Source organism: Maniola hyperantus, chromosome Z (genome assembly GCF_902806685.2).
Source record: "Maniola hyperantus chromosome Z, iAphHyp1.2, whole genome shotgun sequence".
NCBI classification, from domain to species: domain Eukaryota; kingdom Metazoa; phylum Arthropoda; class Insecta; order Lepidoptera; family Nymphalidae; genus Maniola; species Maniola hyperantus.
Window position 1 is genome coordinate 2,360,431 of NC_048564.1, and position 14,638 is coordinate 2,375,068.

The 14,638-nt window shown below is 39.9% G+C and overlaps 1 protein-coding gene across 5 annotated transcripts in view; it reads right to left on the bottom strand.

The window, feature by feature from the left end:
• fry (Protein furry) overlaps window positions 1-14,638 on the bottom strand; it is a 133,873-nt gene that overhangs the window by 110,861 nt on the left and 8,374 nt on the right. For 4 of the 5 annotated variants that reach the window (XM_069508867.1, XM_069508866.1, XM_069508865.1 and 1 more), the window contains exons 9-18: window positions 14,144-14,365; window positions 13,257-13,491; window positions 12,073-12,694; window positions 11,417-11,600; window positions 10,859-11,061; window positions 9,889-10,088; window positions 9,382-9,455; window positions 9,007-9,128; window positions 8,404-8,583; window positions 6,271-6,432 (exon numbers count right to left, since the gene is read on the bottom strand). In XM_069508867.1, the coding sequence (XP_069364968.1) occupies window positions 6,271-6,432; window positions 8,404-8,583; window positions 9,007-9,128; window positions 9,382-9,455; window positions 9,889-10,088; window positions 10,859-11,061; window positions 11,417-11,600; window positions 12,073-12,694; window positions 13,257-13,491; window positions 14,144-14,365 (2,204 nt within the window). The remainder of the gene's footprint in view (window positions 1-6,270; window positions 6,433-8,403; window positions 8,584-9,006; window positions 9,129-9,381; window positions 9,456-9,888; window positions 10,089-10,858; window positions 11,062-11,416; window positions 11,601-12,072; window positions 12,695-13,256; window positions 13,492-14,143; window positions 14,366-14,638) is intronic. The other variant, XM_069508868.1, reaches the window with a different exon arrangement.

Sequence of the window (14,638 nt, forward strand, 5' to 3'; positions counted from 1 at the left end):
TCCTGCCGGCCGATCTAGGAGGTGATCTAGGATCTGACCTAGAATGACCCTATACATGTCGTGATGTTTAGGAGGCAATCTAGGATCCTCCCCACGTTTTTACCCTAAATCGGCCCTGTCGCAGTGTCGTGAGTAGAATGCGTAAAAACAAATTGAAAGATAATGACAGCTGACTTCAGAAAGCTTTATTGCAAGCAGACACAGCTTTATGGTAATAATAAATCTGTAACGCATTTTGGGTGAGGCTGCTTGTCCACAAAAGCAGGTCAGAGTGAAGATGTATTTTGCATCAGATTATTGATAGATGAAGTGGAAGTTTTATCACGTCGTCTCTCAATAATCTGTTTGGTCAGCACACCTGTCTCCGCTCTGTTATTATAACCAATGGAAACGCACCTTTAAGCTGTTCTGTAGCTGCACAAAAACCAACTTTTGCAACTTTAGTGACGAGTACTGTTCTCAAAAGAAATGTTTCTTAAAAGGCATATATAAAAAAGACAGTTTAAATTGGTTGTTTCTTCTACATTTCTATAATAATAAACATGAAAATAATCTATATTGATAATTGATAATAAGCACGAACAGTTACTAGAACATAACACAAATTCCACAGAGCCATGGCAACACATGAGAAACCTTTAACCTGCTAATGATAATGCCACACCACACAGCTTAGAGACCCCTAGTACAGGTGACGCCAAACATCTTGATCGCTTTGAAGTTGCACTGCCATTAGTCTGTGCCGGTACAATAAGCACTTAATACCGCCACGGAATCAATTCGTGTGACGAACGCGGACCGTGCGGATGTGTGCTTTGTTCCCGCTCCCCTGTTTAATGCTAATACAACGTTAATCGCCACCACTTCCGAACGATCAAGAAGTTTGGCGTCATCTACACGAGTTTTACAACTACCTAAGATGAAATTCAATGTCAAGTACGAGCGCCCCTAGCGAAAATATTGTGAAATAAAAACGATACTATGAAATGCGCAACTTTAAAATAGAGGATAAATTCTGACGTTATGATATTTCAACTCGAGAGTTTTCGAGATGTGGAAATTCGCCCTAGGTGTACAGATAAGTAAAATCATGACGGAAAGTGTGTTGATATTATTTTAGAAGTTTTCTTTTACCACAGTATTATGAAATATCGACTAAATTTTTCAGCGGTCTTCTATAGTGTATTTATTGTTGATGTTTCTTTATTTAAACAATATAATACAAAAACATGGTCAAATTGTTTTATTGAAATAACAGCTAATAGATATTGCGTTCAATTATAGAAAGGTTTTTTTGTGATTTTATAGCTTATTTTTATCACTGTTAAAGTGTATAGAGTTTGACCACGTTTTACTTTGTTTTGGAAACATTAATGTGAGTGATTAGGTTAAAAGATTAGGATTTAAAACGTTATAATTTGATTTTTCGATCACATGGCGGCTTTCGGGCACAGCGTTTAACACTGCATTAGAAAGGTCACGTCAAAATGAATATAGCTTGTAATAAAATCGCGTGAAACATGCGTGTAAAACTTTGCAACTCAACTGTACATAAGTGCCAGGATCGCGCGGAGAATCGAACACGTACACTGCAATTTTGAAAATATCCACCGATACATTGCTCAGTTATTACAAGAATAAGTAAAAAAGAAACGATTATAAGAACTGGTTCTATTTTACAAATTCACTCAACTGTTATAAAGACTATTCAAACTTTGTTTTTTTGCAATATTATAGTCTGCAAAGTCGTTTGTGAATCGCGAATATGTATTGTGTACTAAATATCTCTCTATAATTCAAAGTATATTATATAAAAAATGTATAAATGTGATTGATAACCAGCAGGAAAACGTATGGAAATAATAAATATCGGTGTATATTTCCTTAAGTTTAGACCTCAATACGGACGCAGATACTGAGAGAACATTTCTTGCATGAGTGTAGAATCCAAATTCAATTACTATTATAATTTATCAAGGCAAAAATCTAATTAAACGGCAAAAACATGTTTCACAAATTCACAAGAAACCTTTTGTATAAAATTCCAATATTATGTTTGTTAATTTAATAATTAACTATGTAATATTAATTATATTAGCAGGCATTTGGATGTTTTACATTTGTGTATGTCGAATAAAATGTGTGTTATTTTTTATTAATTTATACCTAAAAGGGAAAGTTGATATAGCATAGGTCAGATAAGTATTAAATAGCGCACGAAATTAAGAGATCAGATCTTTAATTTATATTTTATACGATAATGTTTATGAAATCAAAGCTTGGAAGATATAGTAAAAAAAAATAACTACATGCATATAGTTTTATACAAGGCAAACTAAACTACATATTATACTAAATATTATAATAAAGAAAATCACTACATATGTTTTAGATTTTTACTTTCGTGATATTAAATTGGATACTATCTAGCATACTCGTTTTGACTTTCAAGAAAATTTAAGAGAAAATCTACGCAATATTTACAAAACAATTGTTCTTATAAATCGTCAACACATAATTCTTCAAAATCTAATGTCACAATCCGTAGGATTTGTTAAAAGTAAATGTCCAGAGGGACTAGACGAAATCGAATCGAGAAAAGATGAAATTGTATGCAGAATACATTTGCGGCCAGGTATATCTCCATCAAGAAAATGTAACTCTCATACAACTTAATCATTCTGCTCACATTAACACCTTTAGCACATCAATGTATACACAATACGATCAAGAAAAACGCATATCTGAAACCGCGCTCGACAAAAACCTGTTAATGCGTCGGTATGCTAAAGGCGTAAGGCTACTGTTTTGTTAACGAAAGTTGACGTCACAACAAGAACAAGACCACAAAATGGAGATATCCCCACGTTATTGACATATACACAAGATGATGCTTGGACCCGACCACGGCTCATATATCGTTTAACAATGTACACGTAACACGATATTGTTATTGGCTGATTTCATTATACTGACTGGACTAAGAGCTAGCACGTGCCAGATTCGCTATTTTTAACCGACTTCAAAAAAAGGAGGAGGTTTTTTTTTTTTATTTTATTTTTTATGTATGTTCCCCGATTACTCGAAAACGCCTGGACCGATTTTGAAAAATTTTTTTTTGTTTGAAAGGGTATACTTCAAAGTTGGTCCCATTTCAATTTGGTGAAGATCTGATGAACATCTTCGAAGATAGATACTGGAACTCCTCAACGGATAAGAGTAAATTGCTCGCGATCAGTGTAATAGCTTAGTAAACAGTAGATTTTTAAGCAGTCATAGCATAATTCCATGGGGCCACTAAAAATTGTGAAATAAAAAAAATTTACAAAAAAAATAAAAACCGACTTCGTTACACAAACACTAAAATTGAAAAATAATTTAATTTATTACCGAATATATTCTGTATACAAGAGTTAATATAGTTCCATAATAATATTTTTTGGGGTCGGTGCCAATGAGGTGCCATTGTGGAGTCCCATAAAAATATGAAGTCTAGACGATTCGCGCAGCTAAAGCTAATTGGCACCGGCACCAAAAAGTATTATTATGGAACTATATTAACTCTTGTATACAGAATATATTCGGTAATAAATTAAATTATTTTTCAATTTTTAGTGTTTGTGTAACGAAGTCGGTTTTTATTTTTTTGTAAAAATGTTTTATATAAAAGATAAAAGTTTATCTGCGTATTGTCCCCAACACAGGGAGGAACGATCAGCGACTATGAAGTTTGGATCATGGTGGCTTTGGAAGGTAACAGGTACTATTACCGGCCAGACATTTAAATTTTAATAAATTGTTAAACTTTAAGTGCGTCTGGCAGTGGGTTGCCACGACACTAAGTGTCTGGCAATGCATGACGTGATTCCTAAATACTATTCCGAAGAAAATTGTCAACGCTTCTTATTAAGTTGACAGTGCGTTCGCGGCCTATCGGAACTATTATGTAGATTATGCCTAAAATTAGTCTATGGTTGAAAATTGTACCTATATTAGAACTGTCAAATAAACCGTTACACACACACACACTCTCCGCTGAAGTACGTTGTTTTAATTGTTCCTTCTCCGAACCTAAAAATTAGAAGATCTGCCTATCGGGTCTTCGGTGTTAGTTCAAATAACTAACATAGTGGCGACCGTGACAGGACACCTGGGAAGGAAGAAGCCTAGAGCCATCCAGCGAGAGAATCATCGTCGTTGACGCCAGCCGGGACGCCAATCGTTCCGCAGCATCAGGCTCAACTCAAATCACCATCGTTGTAGCCAGCCGGGACGCCAATCGGACCGCAGCATTAGGCACAACGCAAGCAACCATCGTTGACGTCAGCCGGGACGCCAATCGTACCGCAGCATCAGGCTCAACGCAAGAAGACGTCTGAAGCCATCGCCGGGACGCTGATCGGACCCGCAGCATTTGGGCTCAGACAGAGGGAGCACTTTTTACGCCGGCAACAGCGAGGCCGGACCAATATTTCAGATAAGTGTCCTATCCCACATAAAAACACACACAAACTCTCCGCTGAAGTACGTTGTTTCATTGTTTCCTTCTCCGAACCTAAAAATTAGAAGATCTGCCTATCGGGTCTGCGGTGTTAGTTCAAATAACTAACAAAAATAAATAAAAAAATAGACTTTATACTCTGCTCTAAGATTTTTTACACCTTTATTACCTGTTATCTGCCAAAGCCACCATGATCCAAACTTCATAGTCGCTGACGTTCCTCCCTATGTTGGGCACAATACACAGAAGTTTTGGCACGCGCTAGCGCTCTCAGTGTTACCTTCGTGATGCAATTGAACGCACCGCATCCATCGCATATACGTAAAGTGCTAGCATAGAAATCAAATGCAACTGAAATATAGTGTGCCGGGTTTTTTGGTACGCCCAAACGCACTCCGTAATGTTATACGGTTCTTGCAATTCACGAAGGCGAGTGGACTTTATTTGTGGTTATGTCGGATGCACGGGTATTGCGTAAGTGCGTGCATGTTGGACCAATCAGTCGCGAGCAAGCGCTCGCAAACGCACACATTCAGTGTACCAACCTTATGCCGATACGACTCCAACACAAGCATGAGCCAGTCGCCTTCGTGAATTGCAAGAACTGTACTTAATAACGCTGCATTCAACATACGCAGCGTGCATGCGTTGCGTTCATACGCACTAAGGAACCTTAAGGGGATCTTAACTGAGATTTTAATAACCAATACACCTATGGCAGATATAACAAAACGTACGACTTCTAAAGAAGGTGTTATAAACAATGGTTTATCCTAAAAATTTAGTTTTAGCAAGACTCTAAAATTATTTTTAAGAACAACTTTTATTTTTAACAGTGAGCATAATTGTCATAGAGTTAAACTCTTAAAAGTTAAAAGCCTGGAGGTGTTGCTGTACAAAACACAAATAGTGAACACGATTTATGATCTTACAGCCGCACTCAGAGTCGCTAATCGTTACTTAAGATTGAGTTAAAACGAGACAAATTTATGTGAGAGATATAGCTCTGTCTCGTTTTAACTAAACTTAAGTAATGATTAAGCTACTCTGAGTGCGGCAGTTCGATCGGTCAAAACTAACTTTTGATCCACCGTAGCCGGGTTAAAGTCAAGTAGTATATGAGAATGAATGCACACAGTGTGATGCCTATTCCCACAACAGTCGCGATGGTTTACAGTAGCAGTGCTGGGCCAGTGCGTGAGGAATGAAATGTCTACGCTGCCTGAACTTCAGCTGTCCATGACGGTGCATGAACCGGATTGCTGATTCCATCCGCTTGTTAACCAGTGTTCGTCAAATACAGTACTATTTACTTAAACAATCAGTATGACTTTAAGCCATATTGATTGAGGGTGTTTGAACGTCTAGAGACTACAATTTCAGCAAAGAGGATTCGCGGTAGAGTCAACATGAATCCATGACTTTTAAAACCAATGTATTCACAATTGTTATTGTTTTAATATAGTTAAACGTAATTGCTATTGAAGAGAGTAACTATAGACCTTAAAGTTTCATTAATGTCGGTAGAATCAGAAATCCAACAGACAATATCGATAGTTCATAGAGTTTTAACTGAAAGAGCTTATACAGTATCAGGAAATAAATATCGGTAACGGATACTGTAATATATTGTCTGGTTCGGTCGGTCAGTTCTGGTCGGAGAAAATAACTGAGTGTTGATCGACCGGTCGAGCGGGATGGAATCGACAAAAGCGCAATGCGTTTACGACAAGTTACTCGTGTCAGATGGGACGTGCACAATGGGCCACCTCGTCCGCTTGTGGTGCTTGTGCGAGCGCGCATAGCTCAGGGGCAGCGTGAAGAAGCCCCCGGGCGTGTTGAGGCTCTCGCTGGACGTGCTGAGCGCCCAGCCTTCCCTGTCGCGCTCGCGCTCCCGCTCGCCCTCGCCCGCACCCGCGCTCGCGCCCGCACTACCGAACGACAGCATACATCACACGACCGCTGCAAACCGAGCTGGCGATCCGGTACGACGCGTACGAGTCCTTGGGCGTGGAACTACTTGCCGCGTCTATTCAAACGCGATTCCATAAGCTGATCTCATATTACGAGACGAGCCTTGAGCAACACGTTTGTAATACGCCCAAACTCAGAATTGGATGAACTCTCCGCCATGTTGCGATATCTTAGCTGGACATGTTTTAATCCATACTAATATTATAAATGCGAAAGTGTGTCTGTCTGTCTGTCTGCTAGCTTTTCACGGTTCAACAGTTTAACCGATTTTGATGAAATTTGGTATAGAGTTAGGTTACATCCCGGGGAAGGACTTCGGCTTTATCCCGGAAATTCAAAGAGTTCCCGCGGTATTTAAAAAAACCTAAATCCACGCGGACGAAGTCGCGGGCATCATCTAGTTCAATATACAGCGAGAAGTTTCAATCGTTGTTTTCCCGCGGCAGAACAATTTTCTTTTGTTTTTAATAATTAAAAAATATTCGTCAACTCGAAAGCGTGAGAAACAATAGTAATTCACTAGACATAACGTAGGTAACGTTCTCCAATCTCACGCGAAAAATATTGAGTTAGTGTATTTCGAGCTAAAACGCGGTCACAATATGGCGGATGGTTCATCCTGTTTTTAGTTTGAACGCATTATATTCGGTATTAGAAAAAAGCTTCGACGACGTCGTTCGAATATCTTTGGCAAATAAGAATTTGGTATAAAACATTTCCATAACGGTTCGGCTCAGCTGTAATGTGCGATCAGCATTAATAAAATCACAATGTAAAGGCGCTTTGAAGACTTAAAATACTTCTCCCTATCGCCTATGTGTGTTGTGTATTGCCTCTAATACACGATCAGTCGTGTCTTAAATCATGATATTTATATTTGTACAAATAATAATATGACATACAAGGACAGATGGCATAATAAGAAAAATATGACCTGTCATAGCCCTCACGATACAAAATTGAGGTGTATTAAAAGTAAAAAAAATTGATATTATGTACGATATTTTTAGTTCTTATACATACTCACGTATTAAATTCTAGTCACATAGAATAGTTGTAAGAAATACGAATAACAGTTACTAGTCTAACATTATACCAAAACATTTACGTCGCACAAACGTTACTTGTAAGTAAATACGGACCATTCCACTAAATTATATTTTTAATGAAAATATGTGCACGCTATCATAATAAAAGCTACGTGAATTGCAATAGAATTTTAAAAAATTACATGCTTTTTTCCGAAAAACATAATATATTAACTTATTTAGTAAAAATTTGTATTGCGCGATAAACATAATCGACGATTACGCAGCAGCACGACAGCAAAATAATATCTAATCGTTTACCAATCGGAACGCAATTAAAATATATTTAAACACATACATACTATGTTATGTTGGATAATAAGCTCAATATAAAGATTAACAAAAGAGTTAAAATGTTCGTCTGTGTGACATGTATTTACTTGAATTTAAAAATAAGATGAACTATTTGAAGTAACATTTAGTTTCTGTACTTGAATATCATGCTTTTTAATATTATAAATGCAAAAGTGTGTTTGTTTGTCCTTCAATCACGCCGCAACGGAGCATGGATCGGAGTGGTTTTTTGCATGGATATAGTTATACGGCCTTGCAGAGTAGCATAGGCTACTTTGAAAATCAAAGAGTTCCCACAGGAATCCGCGATTTTTTCAATATTATGTATGCTTCTTTGAGATAGATAAAGTAAAGATTATAGCTTAAATCAAAACTTGGTGAAATTCCCAACTTTTGTCCGTTCATAGACAAACTTCATGCGATATGGAGCTAAACGCATAAAGTTCGGGTCTATGGAAATAGTACCTCTTAAAGGCGAATTCAGTGAAAATTGTGTGTATATGTAGGTAAGTAGGTAATAAATATATTTGTATATACAATTAGTACCTTAAACTCAAGTCGGGGCTGGCACATCGGACGATAGGACTAGGCACGGCCGGCACGACCAAGTATGCCATAGTCATGTAATACTTCCATACTTGCATATAGCCGTCTCTCTCTTTCTCAGGCTTTCTCGGTAGAGCGGGAGTGCGTGAGAGAAGCGATGCACGGTTGTCATTCACGGGCCTGCAATGTAATCAACGTCTAACGTTAGATACAGATGGGGCGGTATGTTCCTTTTATGTATTATTTTATTCCTTATATATTACTTGTAATGGGATGTCTTACGTTACGGGCCCCGGATTAGATCCCAAGCGTTACGAGGGATTTCAAGAGAGACTCTCGAGCGTAGCGAGCGTGTTGCATCTAGAATCCTGAGCGAAGCGCAGAGTTTCACAATGCTAAACTTATTGAGTATGGTGTGTGTGTGTTTGCGTGTGTGTATGTGTGTGTGTGTGAGAGAGAGAGAGAGAAAGATGTCTGAATATGCATGTTGTAGGTAGATAATTAGGTATGTAAGGTAGGAATGGTGCATATTGTATCTTATTTACTGAAAAAAAATGCCAATACGCTTAATGAAAGTGGTTACTCTAAAGATAAGGGACTTACGCAGGTTCGATGATAGTGTAGAGGGCGTGTATGCGGGCGTGTAGTATGGGCCACGCCTGCAGCACGGTGGCCGGACACTGCGCCGGCACGCGGCTCCTCTCGAGCAGACCAAACAGCACCACCTGACGATATCATATATTATCTTCTCGATCAAGTCACGTTTCAAACAAAAAAACTGATCAAAATCGGTTCAATCGTTTAGGAGCTATGATGCCACAGACAGATACACAGACACACAGATACACATGTCAAACTTATAACACCCCTTTTTTTGGGTGAGGGGTTAAAAAGACTCTGCGAGCGCCGCGTCTATCTAATATTATACGGCTGTGAATTGCTTTATTTCCGGGCTGGACAGTAATGACCTCTACGTACCTCCCAAGGGTCTGCGCCGTTGGTGGCGCTGCCGCTCCAGCTGTTCTTTGAAGACGTTTCGTCGTGCTGAAGGCCTGTGCACAAATCATTACAATTGAAATACAACATCTATCAGTATTCTACTCTATTCTAAAGTTTTTAAAAATTGTTCTACCTTAATCACTGATCTCTAAGGACTCTATAGAAAAATGTATATTGTACGTTCCATTACATACAGTGCTAGCAAAAAAAACGAAAACAAAAATATTATTTAAATATCCCGCGGAAACCCTTTCCTGACAATATGGCCCCTCATACGTCATTTGACGTCACCCGTGCGTATATACTTTGGCTGTTAACTATACTATACACGCAACTATTTACGAACAGTTGACGTCATCAACTACTCGACCAATCACGGCCGTTTACGACCACGTGACCAAAGTACCATAGATTCTATATTTTACATGCTGTCAATAATTACCCTATTATAGTCTAGCCTGGTCAGTCGGTCAATAAGCAACTCACCAGCAGTCCAAACAGCGTGGCTCCTCTCGCCCACCCACACGAGGTCGGGCTGGGCAGCGGCCAGCACGGCCTGCTTCTCAGTGGGCGGCAGGATAGGCAGACACTTCTCAGTGAAGTGCGGCACGTGTAGATCTGCCGAGTCGATCAGCGCCGGCTCGTCGCGAGTCAGCTGCAGCCTCTCCAAGAGATATTTTGTCTCTCTGGAAAACAATTTTTTATAACTCATACTGGCACTGTTGTCTTTCTCTAAACTAAATTTAGAGTATCTGCATCCTTTTCTTTTTGACAATGCTAAAAAGGGACAGAACAGGAACTTTACATTAAAAGACTCTAAATTTTAGTGGCAGCTACAAATTTAAACAGTAGACTCGCGACTGTACGCTAAAATCACGGGTTTACAATCTAAAAATAAAATTTAAAACTGTCGAACTGCGTCTGTCCTTTTCATATTACATTAGTAAGAACAGTATGCGAATACTCTAAAATTAGGTTGTGCTCAGAATCAGTACCAATGTTTCATTTAGCAAAATGAGTTAACTTGTAGGCTCTCTCTTTAAAGTTAACTCCATGTTATAACATCATATCGAAACGGATTTTTAGCAAAGTAATGATGAGGCCTGAAGATGAGGCCGCATAAAATTAAATTATATTGTTTTAACAAAATTATGATCAAGTCGCATAAGTGATGATGCAGTCTAATATGGAAAAAAAGCGTAAGCATCCCGCTAGAGAAACACAAAGTACACCCCGAAGAGAATACCACTCCTTACTTTTTTTTAAATAAAAATAAGGAAAAAACGAGCAGGCGGATCACTAATGTGATTACCGCCGCCCATGAACATTTGCAGCACCAGGGCAACAGGCAATGCATTACAGATTTTTCAGGAATTTGTAGACCCGCCTCACTCAATCCCCGTGTTGTAATCTAGTGGGAAAACAGCTGAAGGGAGTTCCTAAAAGAACAATGTACCTGAGTATATGGACGGCGAGTCTGCGCGGATAGGCCTTGCACTGGCACAACATGACGAGCGCTAGCGCCTCGGTGCCGCGGATGACGGACGCTAGCGGCTCCGGCTTGGGCAGCGCTATCGCACTGGGCTCCCCGTTCTTCCAGCTAGTCACCAGCTGCAGCAACATGCGGAGACCGTTCTCCACCAATTGAGGCGATGTGTCCTGTAGCAATTTGTTTTTTATTGCGTTGACGATAATCATGCTTAAAAAAGCAATGATCAGGTCTAAGTTTTAGCACGCTTGCCTAGAAAATGCCTATTCAAAAACAAGCAAAAAAAATCACGTTATTTGTATGGGAGCCCCCTTAAATATTTATTTTATTCTGGTTTTCTAGTATTTGTTGTTATAGCGGCAACAGAAATTAATCATTTGTGAAAATTTCAACTAACTATCAAGGTTCATGATATACAGCCTGGTGAGAGACGGATAGACGGACGGACAGTGGAGTACCGTTTTACCGATATCACTTCCTTTCATTACCATAATATGTATTTCACTTCCGTCCAGTAGTACTGACCTGAACCTCTTTGGCCAAGAACTGTGTAAACCCGGCCAGCACATCTTGTCTCCACTCCGGAAAGTCCACTATCAGTGTCTGTAGACTCTGAAACGAGAGGCCCCGTAGCTCTTCGTCCATGTGTACAGTGAGGCGGCAAAGCAGGTCCACCAGCTCACTTGGACTCATTCCTTCCGGTATCAATCTGTACACAACACATACTCATAAGAATATTTGGTTTAAATTTAGCCCGAGATCTATAGAGTACGCTTTGACTCAGATTTAAAACTTGACGGCGCTATAGACTTAAGTCAGACTCGACTTAAGACAGATTTAAGTCATTAAATCTGTCTCGATTTAACAGAAGCTTAAGTCTGAGCACGGTCAAAGTATACTCTACTAGTTGATTCCTGCGACTTCGTCTGCGTAGATTTCCATTTTCAATATCCCGCGGGAACTCTTTGATTTTCAGGGATAAAAAGTAGCATATGTCCAGGGTATAATCTATCTCCATTCCAAATTTCATCCAAATTCGTTCAGCCGTTTTTGCGTGATTGAGTAACAAACATCCACACATTTCTCATTTATAATATTATTAGGATAAATCTTTAAAAAATGGCGTGATAATTTTTTACATAATCTACTAAGAGTCCGATTGGAAGAAAAACTATACTTGCCTCGGAATGGCAGCAACACACGTCCTAAACAAATCAATCCGTGGTTTCCTTTCTCCTGTATTGATCTCTTGCTCTTTGGTAACGTTCTGCGTGTTGGTCAACATCAGCGGCCTGCCATAGTGCGCATCCAACGCCCTCAGGATTTCTACTAAAACTCTTCTCACGTATGGAAAGTACGCACTCATGCCGATCGATCTAGCCGTTTCATCCGTCAACATTTTGTTCAGGAAAGTCTTTTTTACTCGCAGCGTGTTTCCTGAAGGAAGGGTGCCGGATGTCCGGGGCATCGGTGGCTCTCCTTCCTTTTGCTGTAAACTATCGGCCACCACCAGAAACGCTCGGAGACCAATCGACATCCTCTCGGGCGTCAAAATAATTTTGATCTGCCTCCCAACCATGAGGAGGTCGAATACGATTTCTCTCATAGCGAAATCGAGCCTTTCTTGGGCAATAAATTGTATGATTTTGACGAAAATATTCAGTGGGGTGTCCCGCGGAACTACTCCTTTAGAGCCCTTGGGGAAGAGGGAGTTGACGATGCTTTGAAGGCGAGACTGCGTCGCTGAGTTGCTCTCGCATTTGATTCGTATCATGTACACCCACAAGAGGCGATACAGCGATTCTACAACAAAAATTTAATGATCAAGTATTGTTACAACAAAACGGTTTCAAGCAAAATTAAATCTATTTAATAATAGACAACTTAACATAAATATTCAGTGATGGCAGATGCTACGCCATGCACCATACGAATATTATTTTGAAGAGTTTGGTTTGGGACATGTTAAAAACAACAGCTTTCAGTAGGCCGCATATTTTAAAATTTCTGTCCCACTCACTGCGAACACCAGAAGCCTACACACGACCCGCAAATTTTTGACAGTCTGCGCTGTGCCTACAGGGTCTGATACAAAATGTATGAGCAGAATGTGTTCCGGCGCAAGTTCGAATTTTTCCTGATAGAATTTTCTGACAACATGCGGCTAGCTTAAAGTATCAAATGAACACGCTGGACGATGCTGCGCAGAAACCATACAATTGTTCAACTTTTGTAACACATATTCATTGTTACTATGTAACATTTACCCACGAGGGAAAAGGGATCCCTCCGGCATTTGGACCTTGTGCTCGTGTCTAGGTTGTGGCTGTACAGCATCGTCAAGAAGTTCTGTCAATATAAGTACCTAGTGCAACTCTGCACATCTTAGGGTCTCTGTTCTTGAGATGCGACAGACACATGGCCAGGAAGCAGTGCCAGTTAGCGAGGAAGAACTGCTTTTGGGACACGCAAAGCAGACAAGTCACGAGGGGGAACAGAGCCAGCCGGTGCTTGGACTTGGTACTCGTGTCCAGGGTGTGGCTGTATAGCATCTCCACGAAGTTCTTCAGGCAAGGTACGTTCACCTCATTCTTGACCGTCTGTAACAATTTTTCACGAGTGAGCATTTTTAAGAAAGCCTTTGTTCACAAGACTTTATTTTTTTACTCGCACCAAACACGCACCTCCACTCGCACGAATGAATGCGTGTTCAATGCAAAGTGCTAAAATTGCGACATCTCAGCGGAAAGCGCAGTTTGATAGACCCTACTAGGAGGGCAGATGACATCAAATGAGTCGAAGGGAGCCGCTGGATTACATACAAGAGACCTATGTCCAGCAGTGGACGCCTATCAGTTGATAATGACAGTGAAACACACCGTAAAAGAGAAAGAAAAAGATACAAGTACCTACCTAAAAATATATAAATCGTGTGAGGTCAAAGATCTTTGTCAGCCCTAGCACACACTACGGTCTATTTGGGCTGCAAATTGCAAACACCAGTCTCGGTTTTTATCTAGTGCTTTGGTCTAAAAGTGTGGTGTAAAATGTTCACTGTTCATTAAGTCGAAATAAAATTAAAATTAAATAAATAAAAAATAAATACAAGTGCAGACAGTTTTGCACTTCTAGGCGTTACCTATCCGGTGTCGGTTTTATTGTTCGCGGCAAAGGGACTGCGAAGTATGAACTACGACTGCGAAAAATTTACACGATTCTCGAGTGTTGTAGAAAGATATAATATGGTCTTACCGCAGCGACGGGGACAAGTATCTCCACGAAGAGCCCCGCTAGCGCGTGTCGGATGTCCTTGTCCTTCACCTCGAGGAAGTACTGAGCACACTCCTGCAGGAACTGGAAGGAGGCCTCGAACTCCTCGATGGGCACCATCTTCACGCGGAAGAACTTCATGCCCATCAGCAGTGAGATGATGCTCTGCGTTGTGTGCGGCGACGGCTCGCGGCTTTTCAACTCCTGGAACCAACCATGACAATTTTTTAAAGCCTGAAGACATACTTCATACAATCACCCATACAGTGAAGAGTCTAAAGCCTAATTTTCACGCATTCGGTTGTTAAGTTGGTAACTAAATTTAAACTTAGTTTTTAAGTGAAACAGCATGTAAACAGTGAATTTAGTCATAAGTTGCAAGTTAAAATTTAGTGTGTAAGTAAACACACACTTGCACATTATAATCTCGTGAGTAAATGGCTAGTCTCTGCAGATAGTATTGCAAAACTACTCATA